This window comes from Haplochromis burtoni, unplaced genomic scaffold, assembly GCF_018398535.1.
Source record: "Haplochromis burtoni strain Fernald_Lab_line unplaced genomic scaffold, NCSU_Asbu1 Contig_477, whole genome shotgun sequence".
In the NCBI taxonomy this organism is placed as follows: domain Eukaryota; kingdom Metazoa; phylum Chordata; class Actinopteri; order Cichliformes; family Cichlidae; genus Haplochromis; species Haplochromis burtoni.
Window position 1 is genome coordinate 422,024 of NW_024582838.1, and position 18,486 is coordinate 440,509.

General features: G+C 40.1%; 1 protein-coding gene across 1 annotated transcript in view; it reads right to left on the bottom strand.

The window, feature by feature from the left end:
• Positions 1-16,727, bottom strand: part of LOC102314037 (leucine-rich repeat serine/threonine-protein kinase 1) — a gene marked incomplete at its 5' end in the record, with an annotated part of 21,445 nt that extends 4,718 nt beyond the window's left edge. Inside the window, 9 exon segments of the mRNA XM_005946238.3 lie at positions 1,880-2,094; positions 2,200-2,397; positions 5,435-5,551; positions 5,976-6,093; positions 7,850-8,001; positions 9,753-9,947; positions 15,209-15,346; positions 16,287-16,426; positions 16,524-16,727. Of these exon segments, the coding sequence (XP_005946300.2) occupies positions 1,880-2,094; positions 2,200-2,397; positions 5,435-5,551; positions 5,976-6,093; positions 7,850-8,001; positions 9,753-9,947; positions 15,209-15,346; positions 16,287-16,426; positions 16,524-16,727 (1,477 nt within the window).
• Positions 16,728-18,486: the final 1,759 nt, after the last annotated feature.

Sequence of the window (18,486 nt, forward strand, 5' to 3'; positions counted from 1 at the left end):
GTCACTGAAAGTGTGTTTAAAGTGTGTTAAGTTCCAAAACTGGCCAGTAGGCGGTGAAACTGAAAGTGAGCAAAAACGCTAAACACACTTAAACACACTTTTTCATAAAATTGTGATGTTTCAGGACTTCCGAGATTTTTGGTTTGGGAGCATGTTGGGAGCCTCTAGAACACTTTAGAAGGCTCAGAAAAATGAGGACCTCAAAAATGTCCTCATTTTTCTGAGCGTCCTCATTTTGTGAGTGTGTTATCATAAAATTGTCCTAAGATGTCACGAAAACAAGTACACACACGCAGACAGACGCACACACACACACACACACACACACCATTTCTTGGTATCAAGAGCAAGAGTGAGGAGAATCATGAAGAAATACAACGTCTACACAGAGATATTTAAACTGTGCAGAACAAGCCTGGCTGAGAGAAAGCAAAAGATTTCAAAGCCTCTGGAAAGAAAACTAGTGAGAGATGTGTCTAAAGACCCAAGAAGAACTGCAAAGACACTATGACGTAACCAAGCTGGGAATTATAGTCTGAAAGAAGCCAATCACTAGAACCCTGCACAGGAATACATACTCAAACAATGTACTTTGCACAGATGAGACTAAACTAGAGCTGCAACTGCCTGGTCAACATGGAAGGATTAAATATATATAGACCAAATGTGAAAGTTACTGATGAAACACCTGGCTGATTCATGCCCCCCAACACCTTCCCACAGATATTGATTTCACTACCACGTGACAGAACCTTGAAAATAGTATCACGAATTACACCCCCATTTGTTTTCATCGTGGCAATGGAGGCGATCATCAGAGGTTCAAACTGGGTGGTGACAAGCAGCTCAGGTCTGGAGTGTCCAGTTAACACTAATCAGGGCTTTATGGATGACATAACAACACTGACGACAACACCATCAAATATCACACAGACCAGGATGAAGATCATTTCTGGAAAATCAAGAAGCATCTCCATCACCAAAGGATAGCTATCTAACGAGTTAATACTGAACCAATACCAATGATATCAGAGAAACCTGTCTTGGGAGATTAAGATGCAAAACAGATCAATCAAATTAAGCAGGATGCTGTTTGGGAATCCACTCTGATACATAAGCTATACTGTGAAGATAGTTTTTCAAAATGCTACGTAAAGCATAAATATCCACATTGATATATGGGGCGATCGTGGCTCAAGAGTTGGGAGTTCGTCTTGTAATTGGAAGGTTGCTGGTTTGAGTCCCGGCTCGGACAGTCTCGGTCGTTGTGTCCTTGGGCAAGACCCTTCACCTGCCGCCTACTGGTGTTGGCCAGAGGGGCCGATGACACGACATGGCAGCCTGGCTTCTGTCAGTCTGCCCCAGGGCAGCTGTGGCTACACCTGTAGCTGCCTCCACCAGTGTGTGAATGTGAGAGTGACTGAATAGTGGAATTGTAAAGCACTTTGAGGGGTCCCGAAAAGCGCTATATAAATGCAATCCATTATTATTATTATTATTAATCTGAAGCAAGACTCCACTGATAGCTACAAATTCCACAGTTCTGGTGAATTGGACACCAACCAAACCTGTGAGTTTGAGGAGATTGTCCAGACTGAGCTTTGTTCCCGTTCCACAGTGGGACAGTGGGACAGACACTTGCATGACTATAGGTATATTGTATGTACAGTCAGTCACACAAAAACTGACTATACAAACATAATACAAATACAATTATTAGCTGCTGTTTGAATATAAAAACAACAGCTAGTAAGAGTATAATTGTACAAGTTCTCTACGCTGCAAGATCCTTATCTGTCACAGACGCATGTTTGTAGACACAGGTCTACAAAAGTACACCCTACAGGCCTACAGGCCTTGATACCAAAACCTCACTTACCAGTACTTGGCACAGAGCTCGTAGGAGGCAGCATGGTAGAGCAAGAGGGTGTTCGTGTAGTCATCCAAAGTCCAGACTGCTTCTTCTCCCCATAGACTAAAGCTGGTTTCCAAAGATATGACGGAAGATGGTGGGCTATAGGTCTCCAGCCTATAAACTGCCTGAAGACTCAGACAGTCTATAACTAGCAGGCCCGGGCCATTGGAGAACCATAACTGATAAACATAAATGTATAGACATGGTTCGGCTGATGAGTTCATGTGCAGCCATTACATGACTCAAACATAACTTCATTGTCATGGTTAGTACTGTCCGTTCACCTGGGATCCACTGCCAACGAGAGCCATGGTCCTGATGGGATAAGGTCTCTGCCTGGGATCTGAATCCTTCAGACCAAACACTGTCTTATTCAGGGTGTGGGAGCAGATGTATGTTTCTCCTTCTAGTGGAAGGTCCTCCACTACGTTATACACCGCCAACAGACCGTCCGACATCCCTGCAAACACTTTGTCCAGGCTCTTAATAGGAGGAGAAAAAATCTTTTTACATTTACATACTCGTTTCACTCTTCACTCTCTTTGTAAACCACCTTACCTCACTTACAAACCCCTCCACCTGGTGGAGAGGTTTGTTGTTGGGCGAAAAGCGAGGTGGTTATATAGTGTAGTGGTTCACACATGTGATTTAATGTATGAAAGGTCAGTTGTTTAAAACAGGATAAGAGACGAATCCTTAAGGGGGCTGTGTCAGAAAAGCACCAGGTTTAAAAAAATACGTAACTAACTCCAAACCCTGCAGGACTTGAGGGAGAATGCCTGACAACTCCACCTTAGACCATGGAGCCGGCTCAGCACAGCACAAGAACATAAGCCTGCTCACTGGTTGGTCTACCACCTGCATTAGGTGCTATAGGGGTTGGTGGCTTATGGATTGGGTGATGTAGAGACCAGGATGGTCCTCTCTATAGTCAGGCTCATGTCAACCCACAGTTTGGATTTTGAAACCAGTCTTATGGAGAAGGACTGGAGTCCAATCCAGAGTTACCTTCAGTGAGAGGCATTGTGGGCAGGGCAGACGTGCATCCCTCTAGTTTGGTATCTGTATGTTCTGGGTTTGTTTTTTAATTAAGTATTGCTTTTTTTCCATCTTCAGATTGGGGAAGGAATCTCAATTGTTGTTTCTACTTAAGTTCCAAACAGTGGTTCAGAGAACCAGTAACTGACTAGTGGCGCCTTTTTTTGAGCAATTGCAGGGGGCTTTGCTTATGTTATGTTTGGGACTTGCTTGTTTCATATCTTTGTCCTGGTGCATAACCCAAAAGTGCTTTACCTTCAGAGCACAAGCACATAGCTTGACGTTACACTTGAGGATTTTATGCAGTGATTTGTCTGTCTGGAACAGAGGTGGTGCTAGTGCAGCTTTACACTACCACCACAGAGGGCGCATCCCTTAGTGAGATACCAAGTGAGGCTTGAAAGAGAATTGCTGAGATGTATTTAGACTCTCTCTCCTATCAGTCTGAGTTCAGTAATTACTTCCTCTACACCATAAATGTCTCTACTAGACCCCATTCCTACTCTAATGCTTAAAGAAGTCCTATCATTAACTAGTCCTTCAATCTCAATATCTATCTTTAAAGAGCTACACAACACAAGCTTTTAAGATGCTGGTTATTTACTTTTAGGGATATTCAATCTGCTGGATTGTCTCAGATTTGCATAAACAAATTTATGATAGAAAATTTGAACATATACAGCAAGCGATGTACATGATATCAAAATGTTTTCAAGATATATATTTTGTAAAAATGTTACATTATCCCACTTTCAGTCCTTTATTTTGAATATCTCAAAGATTATTAAAGCCTGAAATTTCCCCTGGTCTTTCTGACCATCAAAATTAACCAGGATCTGTAATTTGTGTGTAAATTGGGATCATTAATTAGAAAAAATGTGTTGGCTAGTTAAAATATGAAAACTATATAAAAGTATGCAGACTGGAGGTGGTCGTGCAGGAAATGTTCTGTATTGATCAATACCCAACTTTGCCAAAAGTCATTTTAAAACATCTAACTGAACTTATGCAGAGAAACTGTTTATTTCTGTTACCTCTCTGAGGTCATCGCAGTACAGCACTAGCAAATGTTATTGATGACCTTTTCATGGCCTCTCCCAGTAGACTAATTTCTGTGCTTGACTGTTAGAATGTAAGTGCAGCATTCAATACCGCTGACCACAAGATTTTACTGCACAGTAAGTTCATCCATTTACTACTTCGAGGCTGGACTACTGTGATTTACTGTTGTCATGTTGCTTGAAAAGCCTTGAGTTGCTGCAGCAATAGCACTGATAGGGATTACTGTGTATCTTCCTTATTCACTGGCTTTTCACTCTTGACTGGCTACGTGTTAAATCCAGAACTGAATTTAATATCTTTCTGCTTACATACAGTGTCTTGAGTAATCAGGTCCCATCATATCTTAAAGCTCTAATAGTACCACATTGCTCTGATAGACCTCTTCACTCTCAAACGGATCGCTCACTTATGGTTCCTAGAGTTTCTAAAAGTTGGATGGTAGACAGAGCCTTCATCCTACAGCCCCTCCTTCTGTGGGAGACAGACACCCTATCTACTATAAAGCATGTAGTTTGTTCAGGGTCACCTGATCCAGCCCTGTCTGTTAGTTATGTTGCAATAGCCATAGACTGTTGGGGCGTTCCTAGAAACACTGGCTCTCTGTCACATGTGTCTTTTGTCTTGTTTACCTCTGTTCTCTTCTCTTTCCCCTCATCCCCATGACATTTACCCCATAGTCTCATCAGACTGCCTCTCCCTGAGTCAGGTTCTGCCAGAGGTTTCTTCCTGTTAAAAAGGGGCTTTTCCTTCCCAGTGTCACCAAGTCCTTGTTTACAGTGGCTCATCTGATTGTTGTGGTTTTTTCTCTGCTATTTTAGGATCTTTACCCGACAATATAAAGGACCTTGAGGTTGCAGTTGTTGTCATGTGGCACTATACAAATAAAACTCAATGATTCAATGTACTATTTTTTAATGACGGAGCAACAACTGAATGGTAAATAAATTCCAGACAAACAAAAAAATGCAGCACCACATATAAAAAGCATTTTGCATATTACCCTGAAAACCAATCTTTGTATGCTGTTGTAAAAACAATAAAAATATTTTTTAAAAAAACATTTCTACCGTTATTAAGCCATCCTTCTCAAATGCACTTGAGGTAACCATAGGTCAGTACGTGACGCTCTTGTATTACAAGCTCACGGTTGCTTTGGCTTCAAGTCTCATTTTGTCTTCTACTGATGCTCTGACAAAATGCACCAATGTGTTGACACCATGTAAAGCCAAATATGTGGAACACTTGTTTCCTTTGCTGTCAAGTGCATGTGACACAAATGCTCTAGATACAAGCTGCTGACATATCAGCAACATTCATTTTAAGACGTTTCAGACTGAAGCCCGTATGTAAACCCACAGTACTGAGTGACACAATAAATAAAACGTGTTTGCTTAAACATATGCTGATATACGACCTGACCTGCTCTCTCGCTGAAACAGGAAACAAACAAGTGATGATGGCGGGACAGGAGAACTGCTTCTGGGGTTGACTGAGTGGACACATGTCCTTCAGGCTGTAGATGAACACCTCCTGTTCCTGTCACAGAAACATGAAATTAAAGAATGAGTTTTTTTATTTTTGGATTTAGAGACAACTACGTTGTCCCCGAGCTGTGGCAACAGTGGAGGGCAGCCAATGTAGGATTTGATATTGTTCTCCTACCCTGCGAAACTAATACTTTCCCTCCAACACTGGTTTGACACTCAATAAAAGACTGCAGCAGTCTCACTGTCCTCGTGTCCATAAACAGGTTTTCATGAAATCCTCTTTTCACATTAAAAAAAATGACAAAAGCAGGTAAATTCTGAAGCTACCCAGATGTAAAAGTAAGTAAGAAAAATAACATTGCATGATTGTTTGACTGCTGTTCATAGACGAAAAAGTTATCAGTAAATAAATGAGTCGCCAAATGTCTGCATTTAAAAAGCAGCTGTGTCACGTTGAATTTCAGGATGTGTACCTCAGTTGCCATCCACAGAGTGTTCCCCATCTTCATGTGACAGCTAATCCTGCTACCTGGACAGGCCATCCTCTTCACCTCCACCTGACCCTTGTTAACATTCACCACACTGTAGTTCCTGCAGAATACACAGTTCTTTGCTGAAAACATTTAGAACCACTGAGTTGGAAGTTAAAACAAAATAAGCAATATTGTGTATAGTAATGTTTTTATACCGTGATGAGTAGAGGCACTTTTTGGAAGACGATGTCACAGGGTTAGTTAATTAAAGCTAAATATCATTTATCACGTTTAGTACATGTGTGATGGATAACTTGAGAAACTGGCATGAAGCATTACAAAAATGTTTTTTACTATTGTTTATTAATGTTTTATAAATATAATTTTAGTTTATTACAGTTTAAATACTCTATATTATATTGTTTATATTTTTAATTTCTCACCAATAAGCAATTTCACAATTTTAGCATTAATATATCTTAAACAAAAAGTTGCAACCAGTGCTGCTGGTGTGTTTGCACTGTTCCCTGGGACGTTTCTTCTGACCACTTGCACATACACTATGCTGCCAGAAGTATTTGCTCGTCTGCATCCACATGCACATGAACCATTCCTAATCTATGAGGTTTAATATGATGTCCCCCAACCATGTGCGGCGATAACAGCGTCAGCTCTTCTGGCAAGGCTTTCCAAAAGGTTTAGGAGTGTGTTTATGGGAATGTTTGACCATTCATCCATTTGTGACACTGATGCTGGATAAGAAGGCTTGGCTTGCAGACTCTGCTGATTCATTCCAAAGGTGTTCTGTCGGGTTGCGATCAGGACTCTGTGCAGGCCAGTCAAGTTGTTCCACACCAAATTCGGTCATCCATGTCTATATGAACCTTACTTTGATGTACTACTTTGCGATCACGTTGGAACAGGAAGGGGCCATCGTCAAACTGTTCCATGAAAATGAAATTGTCTTGGTATGCTGAAGCATTAGGGGATCTGCAGTTTATTGGCAGCTTGCAACCAGGTACACTCTTTCCTCAGGAGCTGGTTAACCAGTTAGTGTGAGTGGCCAAACAAAAGCAAGACAAGAATATGCGAGTTAAATGGCACTGGAAGAGTTGGGGAGGTAACATGGTCTTGACACAGAAAAGGAGTTAAAAGAGGGAAAAGTGTAAAGGAGTCAGCAGCAATTAACAGTATTTGTTTAAAAGCAAGGAAGCAGCTTTTAAACACAGATCAACCTGCAGTCCTGCTGCCACAAACAGCTAGAGCCATTGTGGCCATTATGTCATGCATCTGGGAGCTTTTTCAGTCAGCTGTGTTAAATATGTTGTGTTAAATGTAGTTAGCGCCGTACATTTTTGGACAATAAAAGAGTTCTTTGTACACAACAACAGTAAATTTTAAATCAAACCAGAAATGTGTAATTGGCGCGCAGATTTTCAGCTTTATTTTTAAGTAAAACATTTAACTTCATTTGTAGAGGCTCTAAAGTAACTGGACAATAGGCTAATAATCCATTTCATGGTTTGATGAGCTGTTATTTCATGACAGACTGCAGAATTGAACTTCCAGTTGGTAGTTCACTGGAACTTGCAAAATGATGTCCAAAGAAATGCTGATGTAAGTGAAAAAGACTGTCATTGGGGAGAAAACCAAATAAACCCCATCAGAGAGACAGAAAAAACTTTTGCAGGGGTCAAATCAAGTAAATAATCAAGTCAATCCTAAATAAACAGGAATGCAAAACCAGCTCAACAACACTAAAAGACCTGAACTACAGAAGACAACTAAAACATGGAGGTAGGTGTATTGTGGGGCTCATTATTGTGTATAAGAGGCAAATAAATCACAGTACAAAGAGAAATGGTCACACAAACCTGTCCTCCTTCTCGTCATTCCAGAACACAGCACTATATCCTTGGAGCTGGGACAGGAAGAGCTGAGAGTTGACGTCACAGGGCAATACATACCTGAGGCAGGCGAAGCTAGGCTCCTTCATCTGCCTCACACAATGCATTGCCACTGGCCTCTGCAGCACAAATGCAGAGACAGGCAGTTCAGCTCAAAGTCATTCACAGAACAATGACTTTCATTAAAATTTGTTATGTTTTATGTTTTTTTATCCTTAAAATATGGCTGTGACTACACATACATTGGCAGTTGTGATTGAAAAAATAAATGTTGAAGATATATATGCATTTGTGGTGCTCATTATTCATCCATCCATCTCCACTTATCCTTTTCCGGGTGATGGGGAGCAGCTGGAGCCTATCCCAGCTGTCTTAGGCCCAGAGGCAGGGCACACCCTGGACAGTCTGTCGCAGGGCCAACTCATACACAGAGAAAACTGTTCACACTCACATAATGGAGTCGCTCTATAATGCATATTTTGACATTATAGTCAAAGCATTTATTGGGATTGATTGTTTTATCATTTGCATTCTATGCTATCCATATATCCATGGAAATATTTCATTTTCAGTTAAGAAATATTTGAGCATTATTGTTACACTTGCCACTATGACCATGATCTAGAAATCTTAGACCATGCTTGTTCAGTCCTTTTTGGCTTTTTAACTTTCCTGCACTTTTGAAAATATGGGAAAGTGAAAATGGACCGGGTGAGTTGGAGCAGTTGTTCTTATCTTAAGATTAAGATAAGCTGTTTAATCAGATTCTTGGTGTTACCTCCTTTGACAGTATCACAGTATCAGCTTAAAGCACTTGTTGCTGCTGAGTTTGCATATTTTGCTGTGAAGTACAGCCAGACTTTTGACCGCTTCGCCTTGGACATTTTTAATCTGTAGCTCTGCTCTAACAGAACGTACGTACCTGGCCCCGCCTACTATCCTCGGAAACGTAAAATGATTGGCTAGAAGTGTATCACAGCTCAGGAAAAAAAAGCACCGAAATAAAGCACCGAAATGTGCGCTGCTTTTCGGTCTGGTTACTACCGTTTATGTCAGAACACCGGTACCCATCCCTACTGGGCAGTATAGGAAAAACATCTTGTTTTCTACATGTTCCCGAGAGACACGACGTGATTTTATTTTAGAATTTAGCAGTAAAAGGAGAACCAATTGTTTGCATGTAACCCCTCTTTAGACCTGCAACTAGTCCAGAATGCTGCGGCACGGTTTTTATCTGGTAAAAGAAATTTAAGCACATTACTCCGGTCCTGGCCTCCCTGCACTGGCTTCCAGTTGAATTTAGGATTCATTTTAAAGTTCTTTTATTGGTTTTTAAATCCTTAAATGGTCTGGCACCTGCGTATCTGATTTGCTGGAGCCCTATGTCCCCACTCGTTCGCTCCGGTCAGCTGAGCAGCTGTGGCTCTCAGTCCCCAAATCAGGGCTGAAACTGAGGAGACTGAGCGTTCTCTATCGTGGGTCCTGAGCTTTGCAATAATCTTCCTCTTCACATTAGGCGATCGACATCAGGGCTGGTTTTTAAATCCAGATTGAAAACACATTTTTATTCACTGGCTTTTGATTGAGTGGTTGACTATTTTATTGTTTTCGCTATGTTTATTATTTTATCGTATTTATTATTCTTATGGTATCTATTATGTTTCTATTGTTCAGCACTTTGGTCGGCTTTGTGTGTTTTTAAAGTGCTATATAAATAAACGATGATGATTATGATGATAATTCTTATAACTTCACATTTGGAAGAAATTCTAAGTCTCTAGCTCAACCTACTTTGACACAAGTAATAAAGTGTAGTACACTTTCCTTACATCACACAAAAATTTGCTCGTGTCGGCCAAAAACAGCTCACCTTCTCAGGTTTAGTGTCCCAGCATTCAGTCATCAGGTTGTGCAGGCAGCAGAACTGAACCTCTTGTGGACTACCCAGCACTGGCCGAATACCTTTTGAGAGCTTCTTTGCTATCTCAAGCTGGTGGTGTCCCAGCGCTGGCCTCCGCCCAGACAGGAGCTCATACATCACCATGCCATAGGAGAACATGTCCACCTTTAAGAGTTGTTCCCAAAAAAGGAGCATTAAGGTCAGTTGATAAGGGTCAAGTGTCAGAGTTGCATCTGAGGAGGTTATTAAGATAAGATAACTCTTTATTGTCATTGCACAGTCATACATAGTACAGTAGTACAATTAAGACCTCCTGATGAATTTGTAAATAAAACTTTAATAAAGAAAACTTTAAATTTCATTTGGAGTGAAAAGAAGTTATGAAAGTAAAACCAACCATTTAGATGAAAGCTACCCAGTCAGTCTCTGAATGTTCATTTCTTGGATAAGAACTCATGACCACAGCCCATTTATGAATGTGCATATGCTCTATTTGGGTTAAAATCATGTTATTCTTAGAGCAATTCAGCAAGCAGACCAGCAGGCGTTGGTCTGATGAAGACCTGGAGTCGTGGCCTGTTGTTCTGCTTGCTGAATTGTTCCAAGAATTTATTCTTGGAAGAAGAAATTGACATAATTTAATTTATTGTTTTTTTTTTATTTCTATTTCTTCTAATTCTCTACTTTTATTTTTTTTTTCATCTTAAAGTGCTTTTAAATAAAGGCGGTATGACAGGATTTATCCCAGAATTTATACTTCTAGGATAAATCCTAGAATTTCTCTCTTCTTCCTCAGAAGACTTAGAGACTTCCATCTGCCACTGAAGGTGCTCAAGAACTTCTACTCCTGCACCATCGAGAGCGTCCTGACGTCAAACATCTGCACCTGGTTTGGGAACAGCACCAAGCAGGACAGACGAGATCTGCAAAGGGTGGTGCGCTCGGCAGAACGCATCATTCAATCAGAGCTCCCTGACCTGCTGTCCATCTACACCAAGCGGTGCAAGTCCAAAGCTAGGAAGATTATGATGGACCTCTCCCATCCCAACAATGGACTCTTCTCACTGTTGAGGTCTGGGAAGCGCTTCCGCTCCCTTAAGGCCAAAACAGAGAGAATGAGGAGGAGCTTCTTCCCCCAGGCTATTCGGGGCCTGAACCAGGTGTAGGACTGGACTCTCCCACACATCACATCACCACACGCACTCTGGTTTTTCGTCATGCACACTTCCTATAATTTATGATCTCTTTCTGCTATTTGCACATTTTTTTTACTGTAAATTTAAATCTGTAAATTTTGTATAACCTGTAAATTGTAAATACTGTAAAACCACTGTCAATTCAATTCAATTCAATAAAACTTTATTGATCCTGAAGGTTGACCCCGAAGGAAATTGGGTCTTTCTTTTTTCTCTCTCCATTCAATAAGTGAAATTAATTGGATAAGCATTAATAAGTTTTTAAAATTTTAGATTTTTGTTTTAACAATATAAAATAGCTCTATAAAGCAACACTTCGACCTTCAAATTAATCTACTGACCTTGAACGAGAGGTCAAAGGTTAAATATATCACAATATTTTAATTCTAAATAAAGTACTTTTTATATGTTGATAATAAACACCACACTTTTAAGAATTATAGTTTCTAAGTTAAAGACCTTGATAAGCCAAATTTGGATGGATTGTTGACGTGAGCCATCATGTTTACAGACACAGTGACACTGAAACGCTACTAAAAGCATAGCCTCCGTGCCAGAGGTAAATAAACATAATCAAATACTGAATTTAATGCCGCAGAGCACAGAAAAGATATTTGACTGAATTAGCACTCTTTGGAAGAGTGCGGAGCAAAGACAGAGGGTTACACATATTTTCGCCTGGTTTCTGAAGTGTTCAGGGATCAGTAAATGAGGCCTGGTAAAGCTTTTCATTTTATTTTTTGATTTTATTAGAAAGTTATTCAGACTTTCTTGTTCTGTTCTCCCTAATTTCACCATTTGACGTATTATTTTTTATATCTTTGTAAAAACGGAGTATCTGTCTTTTTCCCTTAACAAGCTGCAGTCTGATTGGTGGTTATGGTCCCAGCACAGCGCTTGAGGTTTGTTTCCAACCTCTTTGTGATTAGACTACATTTTCCCAGGTCCTCTTACTGTGCCATAGCTGGGATCCATTTATGGATATTTTCTCCATGGCAGTTCTCATCTCATAGACATGATCCTTAGGAGTCTGGCCATCATCCATTTGCACTACATTGCAGTACCAGCATATGTGTCTAAATACTCCTGTTGGTTCCAGGATACACCACTTTGCAGTTATTTATTTGTAAACATGTTTGGAGTCATGTCTGATTTTGTTCCACTTCTCACGTGTGCACCACTTTGTGTTGGTCTTTCACCTGGAATTCCAATAACATCGATTCATGTTTGTGGCTGTAATGTGACAAAATGTGGGAAAGTTCAAGGGGGCCAAAAACTTGCCAATGCAAGCCAATAGAGATGTTGGAATACACACTGCTATTCTAGGTAATCTCTCTTTGCTAGCAATTTGAGCCTGTTCCTCAGGGGCTCATTTATCAAGTTAGCCTCTTCAGATTGACAATATCCTGTGTCAGCGTGTCTATTACTTAGATCTGATACACCAGAACTAACCTAATCATTACATAACACCATTTTTGCTTTGAGATTTCTGTGCTTTGGTTTTTGTAAAATAAATAAATTAATTAACTTGTAAATGGCAGGGCTGATAGAAAGCAGGAATTCCTGCTTTCTTTTTAGTTGGTAAAATAAATGTTGAACAGATCACCAATTGTCTAAGGAAATAAAGTACTGAAGATGGTCTTAACATGAAATTCTCACTAGATGTCGATAACAACCCATCCAATCTACACATGCAAAGAACCATGCATGTCCATAAATTATGTTTAATAATGAGAAATGACACAGGGCTTACTGAAATGTATTTAATACTTTGTACAAAAGCCTTTATTGGTGATGACAGCTTCAAGATGCCTCCTGTATGAATCTAATTTTCTCTCTGAAACCAAATGGGAGTTTTGTTGGCTCTGTGTTTTGCTGAGAAGTCCGCTCTTGTTTCATCTTCATTATCCTGGTAGATTTTTATCAAGAGTGTCTTAGTACATTTTTCAGGCCATCCTTCCTTCAGTTATATGAAGTGAGCCAGTGGTGTATGCTGAAAAATAGCCCGACACCATCACGTTTCCACCTCCAAACTTTACTATCGGTATGTTTTTTAGGGTGATATACAGAGCCTTGTGACCAGTGTTCCCTCTAAGCTGCGCGCGTGCGCAATTGTGCACTGCTGGCACGTCTCTGCACACAGAAAATCTGTGTTGCGCACAAAAAAAATGGGACAGGCAAAAAAAATAAAAAATCTAACCTGAACTGAAATTAAAATTAATACTTTAACAATTTTGTTTTGCAGTGTTAGTCAGTCAGTGACTGGCTGCTCCCGCATGGGATTAGAACGATGCCACCTTATCCTATAGTCCAGCCAATGATGCGATTCACATTCGCATATACGCAGCTAACAATTGATGGGAAAAGTTTGGACTATACCACAATTTAAAAACTATAAGATATAACAGTTTTTAAATTGTGTTGATCGGCTGCGTAAAACCAGAGTTCTGATAAAAAATATCTGCAGTGTTTGTTTTTTCCTGAATACTGTCGTTGTTTATATTTACTGCAGGAAGAAACGGTAAAAACACTCGAAAGCACTCTCCGCCCAGTGTTACCAGCTCCTCAGTATTGGCTGTCCTAAAAGTCGCTAAATGACGTCATCGCCTAATTGGTCATGCTAATGTAAGTGTAACCTACGTTGTTGGAGAGAGAAATAACATCGTGGAAGAGACAAAGTCAGTAAAAAACCTCCTAAATGCATTTAGAGTTTATTTAGAACTAATTTTTTTTGAAGCAGTAATTATATAACTATTTGCCCAATATTGGTCATTATATACTGTATTTTGCTAACAGAGAGTTAAAATAAATTAATAAATAAAGTTTTGTTTTCAAAATTGGAGTTCAAGTTATTTTTCCTTCCAATAGTGTTAACATACCACACAGGTCATGAACAAGACTTTTTAACATTTTCGTTGTAAGTGGGCTAAAGCAGTTAATTAAAAGTCGTCTAACATAAATGTAAATGCTGTAACTTGATTATTTTAATAAACAAGTAACTTGGATGCTGGCGTGACCACAGTGCACACGTCTGCTGTTGCTCACAGTGGTCCAAGGGACGCTCAGTTCGTGTGTTCAGACACATGAAACATTAGAGCTTGTGACCTACAAACATGGTGTGTATCACGGTATCCAAAGAGTTCAATTTTATTTTGATCTGACCAGAGTATTTCTCCCAGTCACTGACTTGTCTAAATGTTGTTACTGATCTGGTTACAGTTTCATGTCAATAACACCTTTAGAATTATATTTACTTGGAAAAGTAGTGATGCATTCGATACACATTTTACCTCCTGTCTGTTAATAACTTCTAACATTTTTTCTCTTCTTCGGTAGCTAGTTAGTCTCACCACGTTTGTTGTAGATAGACCGTTCCTACCTCGTAACAACCAGCTCAAATGTTTTCAATTCAGCAGTAATTAAGCATTTCTTACCATTCCTGAAATATTTGGCATTTTCGGGTGATGAAGTGCCATTTCATATGAATAGAGAGCATGCTCCTATCTCACCCCTGTAATGTTGGAGGTCACAAGTTTAAGCAATTCTATTAGGTACAGTGTAGCTGGTATCACAGGTACAGTACACTTGTGGCCTATTAATATAGTTGCTCATGTGTTTTTGAGCCATCTCACTTTAACAGGTTACTCCAACGTTTTAAATGCACCATGGGCAAGTTACAGAGTCCACCAATAGCAACAAACCTTCCACAATTTATTTAGAAATTGCACCGTCTAGTTAATTTATGCTTATAAAAATAATTCAAAAGTTTTATTAAGTTATACAGACTGTATAACTAATCTGGAGTTTAGTTTGGCCGTCTCCAGTTTGACTTTTTAAAAATCAAGGTCTTTTTGATTTGAAATTTGAAAATCCTGGGTTATTTTCGGAAAAGTTGAAATCTCGCCTCTCATATTGTTGTCAGACGATTACCACTTGGATTTGAAGCATTTCAACTAATGTTTTCCTTGTTAACTCTCCACTTGGTTTTTTTCTACTTGCAAAGCCTGCTCAAACATGATTGGTCAGTGCTATGTATAGGTGCTGTGTACAGGTCATACACGTATATGTGGAAATTCAGGATATCAACATATCTGTTTATATAGAGATGATATGTTTATTCTCATCATTTTAAAAAAATGGTTTAAAAAAACAAAACATAAAACAAAACCACACAAAAGTCCAAAAAAGTGTTACAAACTTTTCTAATGTGGGTTAAAGCAGATACCGTACCTTCTCATCATACACGATGCCTGGTCGGATCTCAGGAGCCTGGTAGCCCGGTGTGCCTTCAACTCCCAAAGCCCCCTCATGGAAGGATTGTCGAGAGATCCCATAGTCAGACAGTTTAACATTGACCGTGTCCTGCACCTGGAAGAAGTTATCAGTGAATTAAAAAGCCAAATGAAATGACAGAAACAGGCTTTCTCTTTTTGTTTTGGTTTTTAACATGAAATTACTGTTTTGCTTTCTATTTACAGTATTTTTAATAAAGGGAGAGCAAATAAATTAGCTCAGAACTTTCACGTTCAAAAACAGGTGTATCAAAAAGAATTGTCTGATTTCAAAATGCTACATATTTCTAAAGAAATGGACATAGAAGCTTGCAGTTAAAATTTTAAAATACATGGCTGAATATAAAGCTTTACAATACACACAATGTTGACGGGCTCATGACATACGCTGTCCTACACCAGCTGTTGTTATAAAACCGACCCACAACCATGTGAAGCTCACTAATCCCTCTTTCTAACAGTCCGTGTTACGATCGTTACCTGTGAATACTTGCAGAATTACAGCTTGTTGAAACTGGCTGATTGGCTAATTCAATCTCGTGGATCTGCGGCTTCCCACCCTCATTATTAAGTAAATTTCATGATGCATGCACAGACGCACACGCACCACAAGAAGTTGTTGATTTGTGTGTCGGCGCATTTTCACGTTTTAGTGTTGCAGGTGTGGAATGTTTTAGGCTGTGTTCTTACAGGTGCAGCAGTTGGTGATATGTCGTACTTTTACATTTTTACGCTACCCTTTTATTGTGTTTTCGCCATCCTTCCTTTTTTCTTTTTCTCCTGCCTGTCAGCTTAGACATTGTTACACAACACATATAATGTAATAGCTGAAATAACACTAAAAGAAATGAATACATACACAGAAACACAGAAACAAGAGGAGCCTTTATAGAATTTATAGAGCTCATCTTAATTCTGGTTTTTAAAAAATTATAAAAAGAAAGAAATGACTTGGATGAATCTTTTTGATACACCCTGTAAATTAGAATGCTTAAAAAACACAACATTTTGCAGACCTCCAGAGACCACACCAGAATGTTATCAGATTTGAGGTCACAGAAGATGATGCTCTTTCTGTGAAGGTATCCCAGTCCTGCTGCAATCTGATAGGCTACTTTGAAGGTTAGCATGTGTCCAAGCGGCATGTACTTGAAGCCTAGAAAGACAAGACATATTTTCATATCTCAGTAATATCGAGCAAGTTTTAAAATCAACTTCAAATGGCAAATCAGAAGGTGCAGATCACTGCGTACTTTTGCCTTTGTGCTTTTCCTCCAACACTGTGTTGAGGCTACCCAAGGGGGCTAACTGTAGGGCGAAGCAGAGTGGATGAATGCTGATGCCCACTAGCGAGACAATGCAGGGATGCTGGAGAGAGTGCAATGTACTGGATTCCTGGCGAAACTCAGCAAAACTCCGATAGGCATTTGCAGACTGGAGGTGTTTCACCATGGTGTCTAAGACAATGAAGACAGAAAGACAAGGGACCATCAAAGTGAATTGATTTACATTTACTGGCAATTTACATTTTGTCAAATGACTAAATAGTACGGTAAAATAGAGAAAGCCAATATCCAGCTGAAAGCATTGAGGGTGAGAGCAGCTGATCGTGGCTAGCAAGGAAACCTGGTCCCTCCGTGGCCGATTACCCAGACACGTGATGTCCTACTACGAGATGTGAATCCCTACCATCCCGACCATCACTGAAACCAACCAGCTGATCTACACCATGGTAGATCACGGTAGTGATAGCTGAAATGCTTGGCTCCACCAAGAGCAGTACCCTCCATGGAGAAAGAGATTAGGCACAGAGGGAGACCAACTATTGGAGCTGCAGAAATGCCTGATGAGGAAACTGATGCCTAAGATATACAGCAAGGTGCCTAATCCTGAGGCATTGGAAACTGCCAAGCAAATACTTACAGCCATTTGAAGAAACAGAAGCCAGGAGAACAAATCAGAGTTTTCTTCACTAGTTCCTGCTCGTAGTGGCAGGGGAACAAGGTATGAACAACCCCACCAAGGCTGGAGGGAAAAAAGCAATGCTGGAAAAGCATATGGGAGACCTGAACAGGATTCAGTACCCATCAGAGTAGCAGACATCCAGGAAAGAGTCTCAAGCATGAATGGCAGGACAGCACCACAGCCTGACATGAGTCACACCTACTGGCTAAAGAAGTTAACTGTACTCCATGAGCGTCTGGCAGTACAAATGAACCAGCTGCTAATGGATGAGACACATCTAGAACACCTAACTGAAGGCTGGACAGTTTCTTCTTCCCCAAGGATCCCCAAAAGGGACTGGTACCATCTAATTACTGGAAAATAACCTGCCTCAGCACAACATGAAAACTCCTGTTAGACATCATAAGGGTTAAGATGAACAAGCATGGTTTAAAACATGAACAGGGCCCAGAAGAAAATTGGCATAAAGACCAGAGGGGGAAATGCCAGCTACTGGCAGATAGAGCAGTCATTTTCAATGGGACAGCCATGAGTGAATGAAAGAAAGCCTATAACTCAGTGCCTCACACATGGATCCTGGAATGCTAAGAACTGTACAAGATCAACAGAATCGTAAGAGCCTTCATCAAGAACTCAGTGGGGACGTGGCAAACAACACTGTGCACTAGAGCAAGATTTTCCAAAAACATGGCATATCCCCAGTGTTATTCTACATAGGCCTGAAGCCCCTCAGCGACAAAGCGAGACTGAAAGACAGAACAGAGGCACTAATCATGGCAACACAGGAAAGAGCTCTAAGCACAAGAGCAACACTGGGATCTACCACAGTGACAGATACAGTTGTACCAAGTGGTAGCAACATCAGAAAGATGGAGTACGAGAAGCGTAAGATATACCATCCACGTATACGTACACATTTATACATGTACACTAAACTACGCCAGCTTCAAGGGCCTGTTGTATATAGCCAGTTACTAGAGATAGGTTGATCATATTTAAATGGTAAATGAAACAGCTGCTCTGTACAGAAGGCAGACAGGTGGCAAACATGATCAATCTCTGAGTTTTTTTGAATTAGCATAACTCAAAGCGACTCAACTATAGGGATGGGTACCGGTAAACGGTGGTAACCAGACCGAAAAGCAGCGCACATTTCGGTGCTTTTTTTTCCTGAGCTGTGATACACTTTAGATTCTAGCCAATCATTTTACCTTTCCGAGGATAGTAGGCGGGGCCAGGTACGTACGTTCT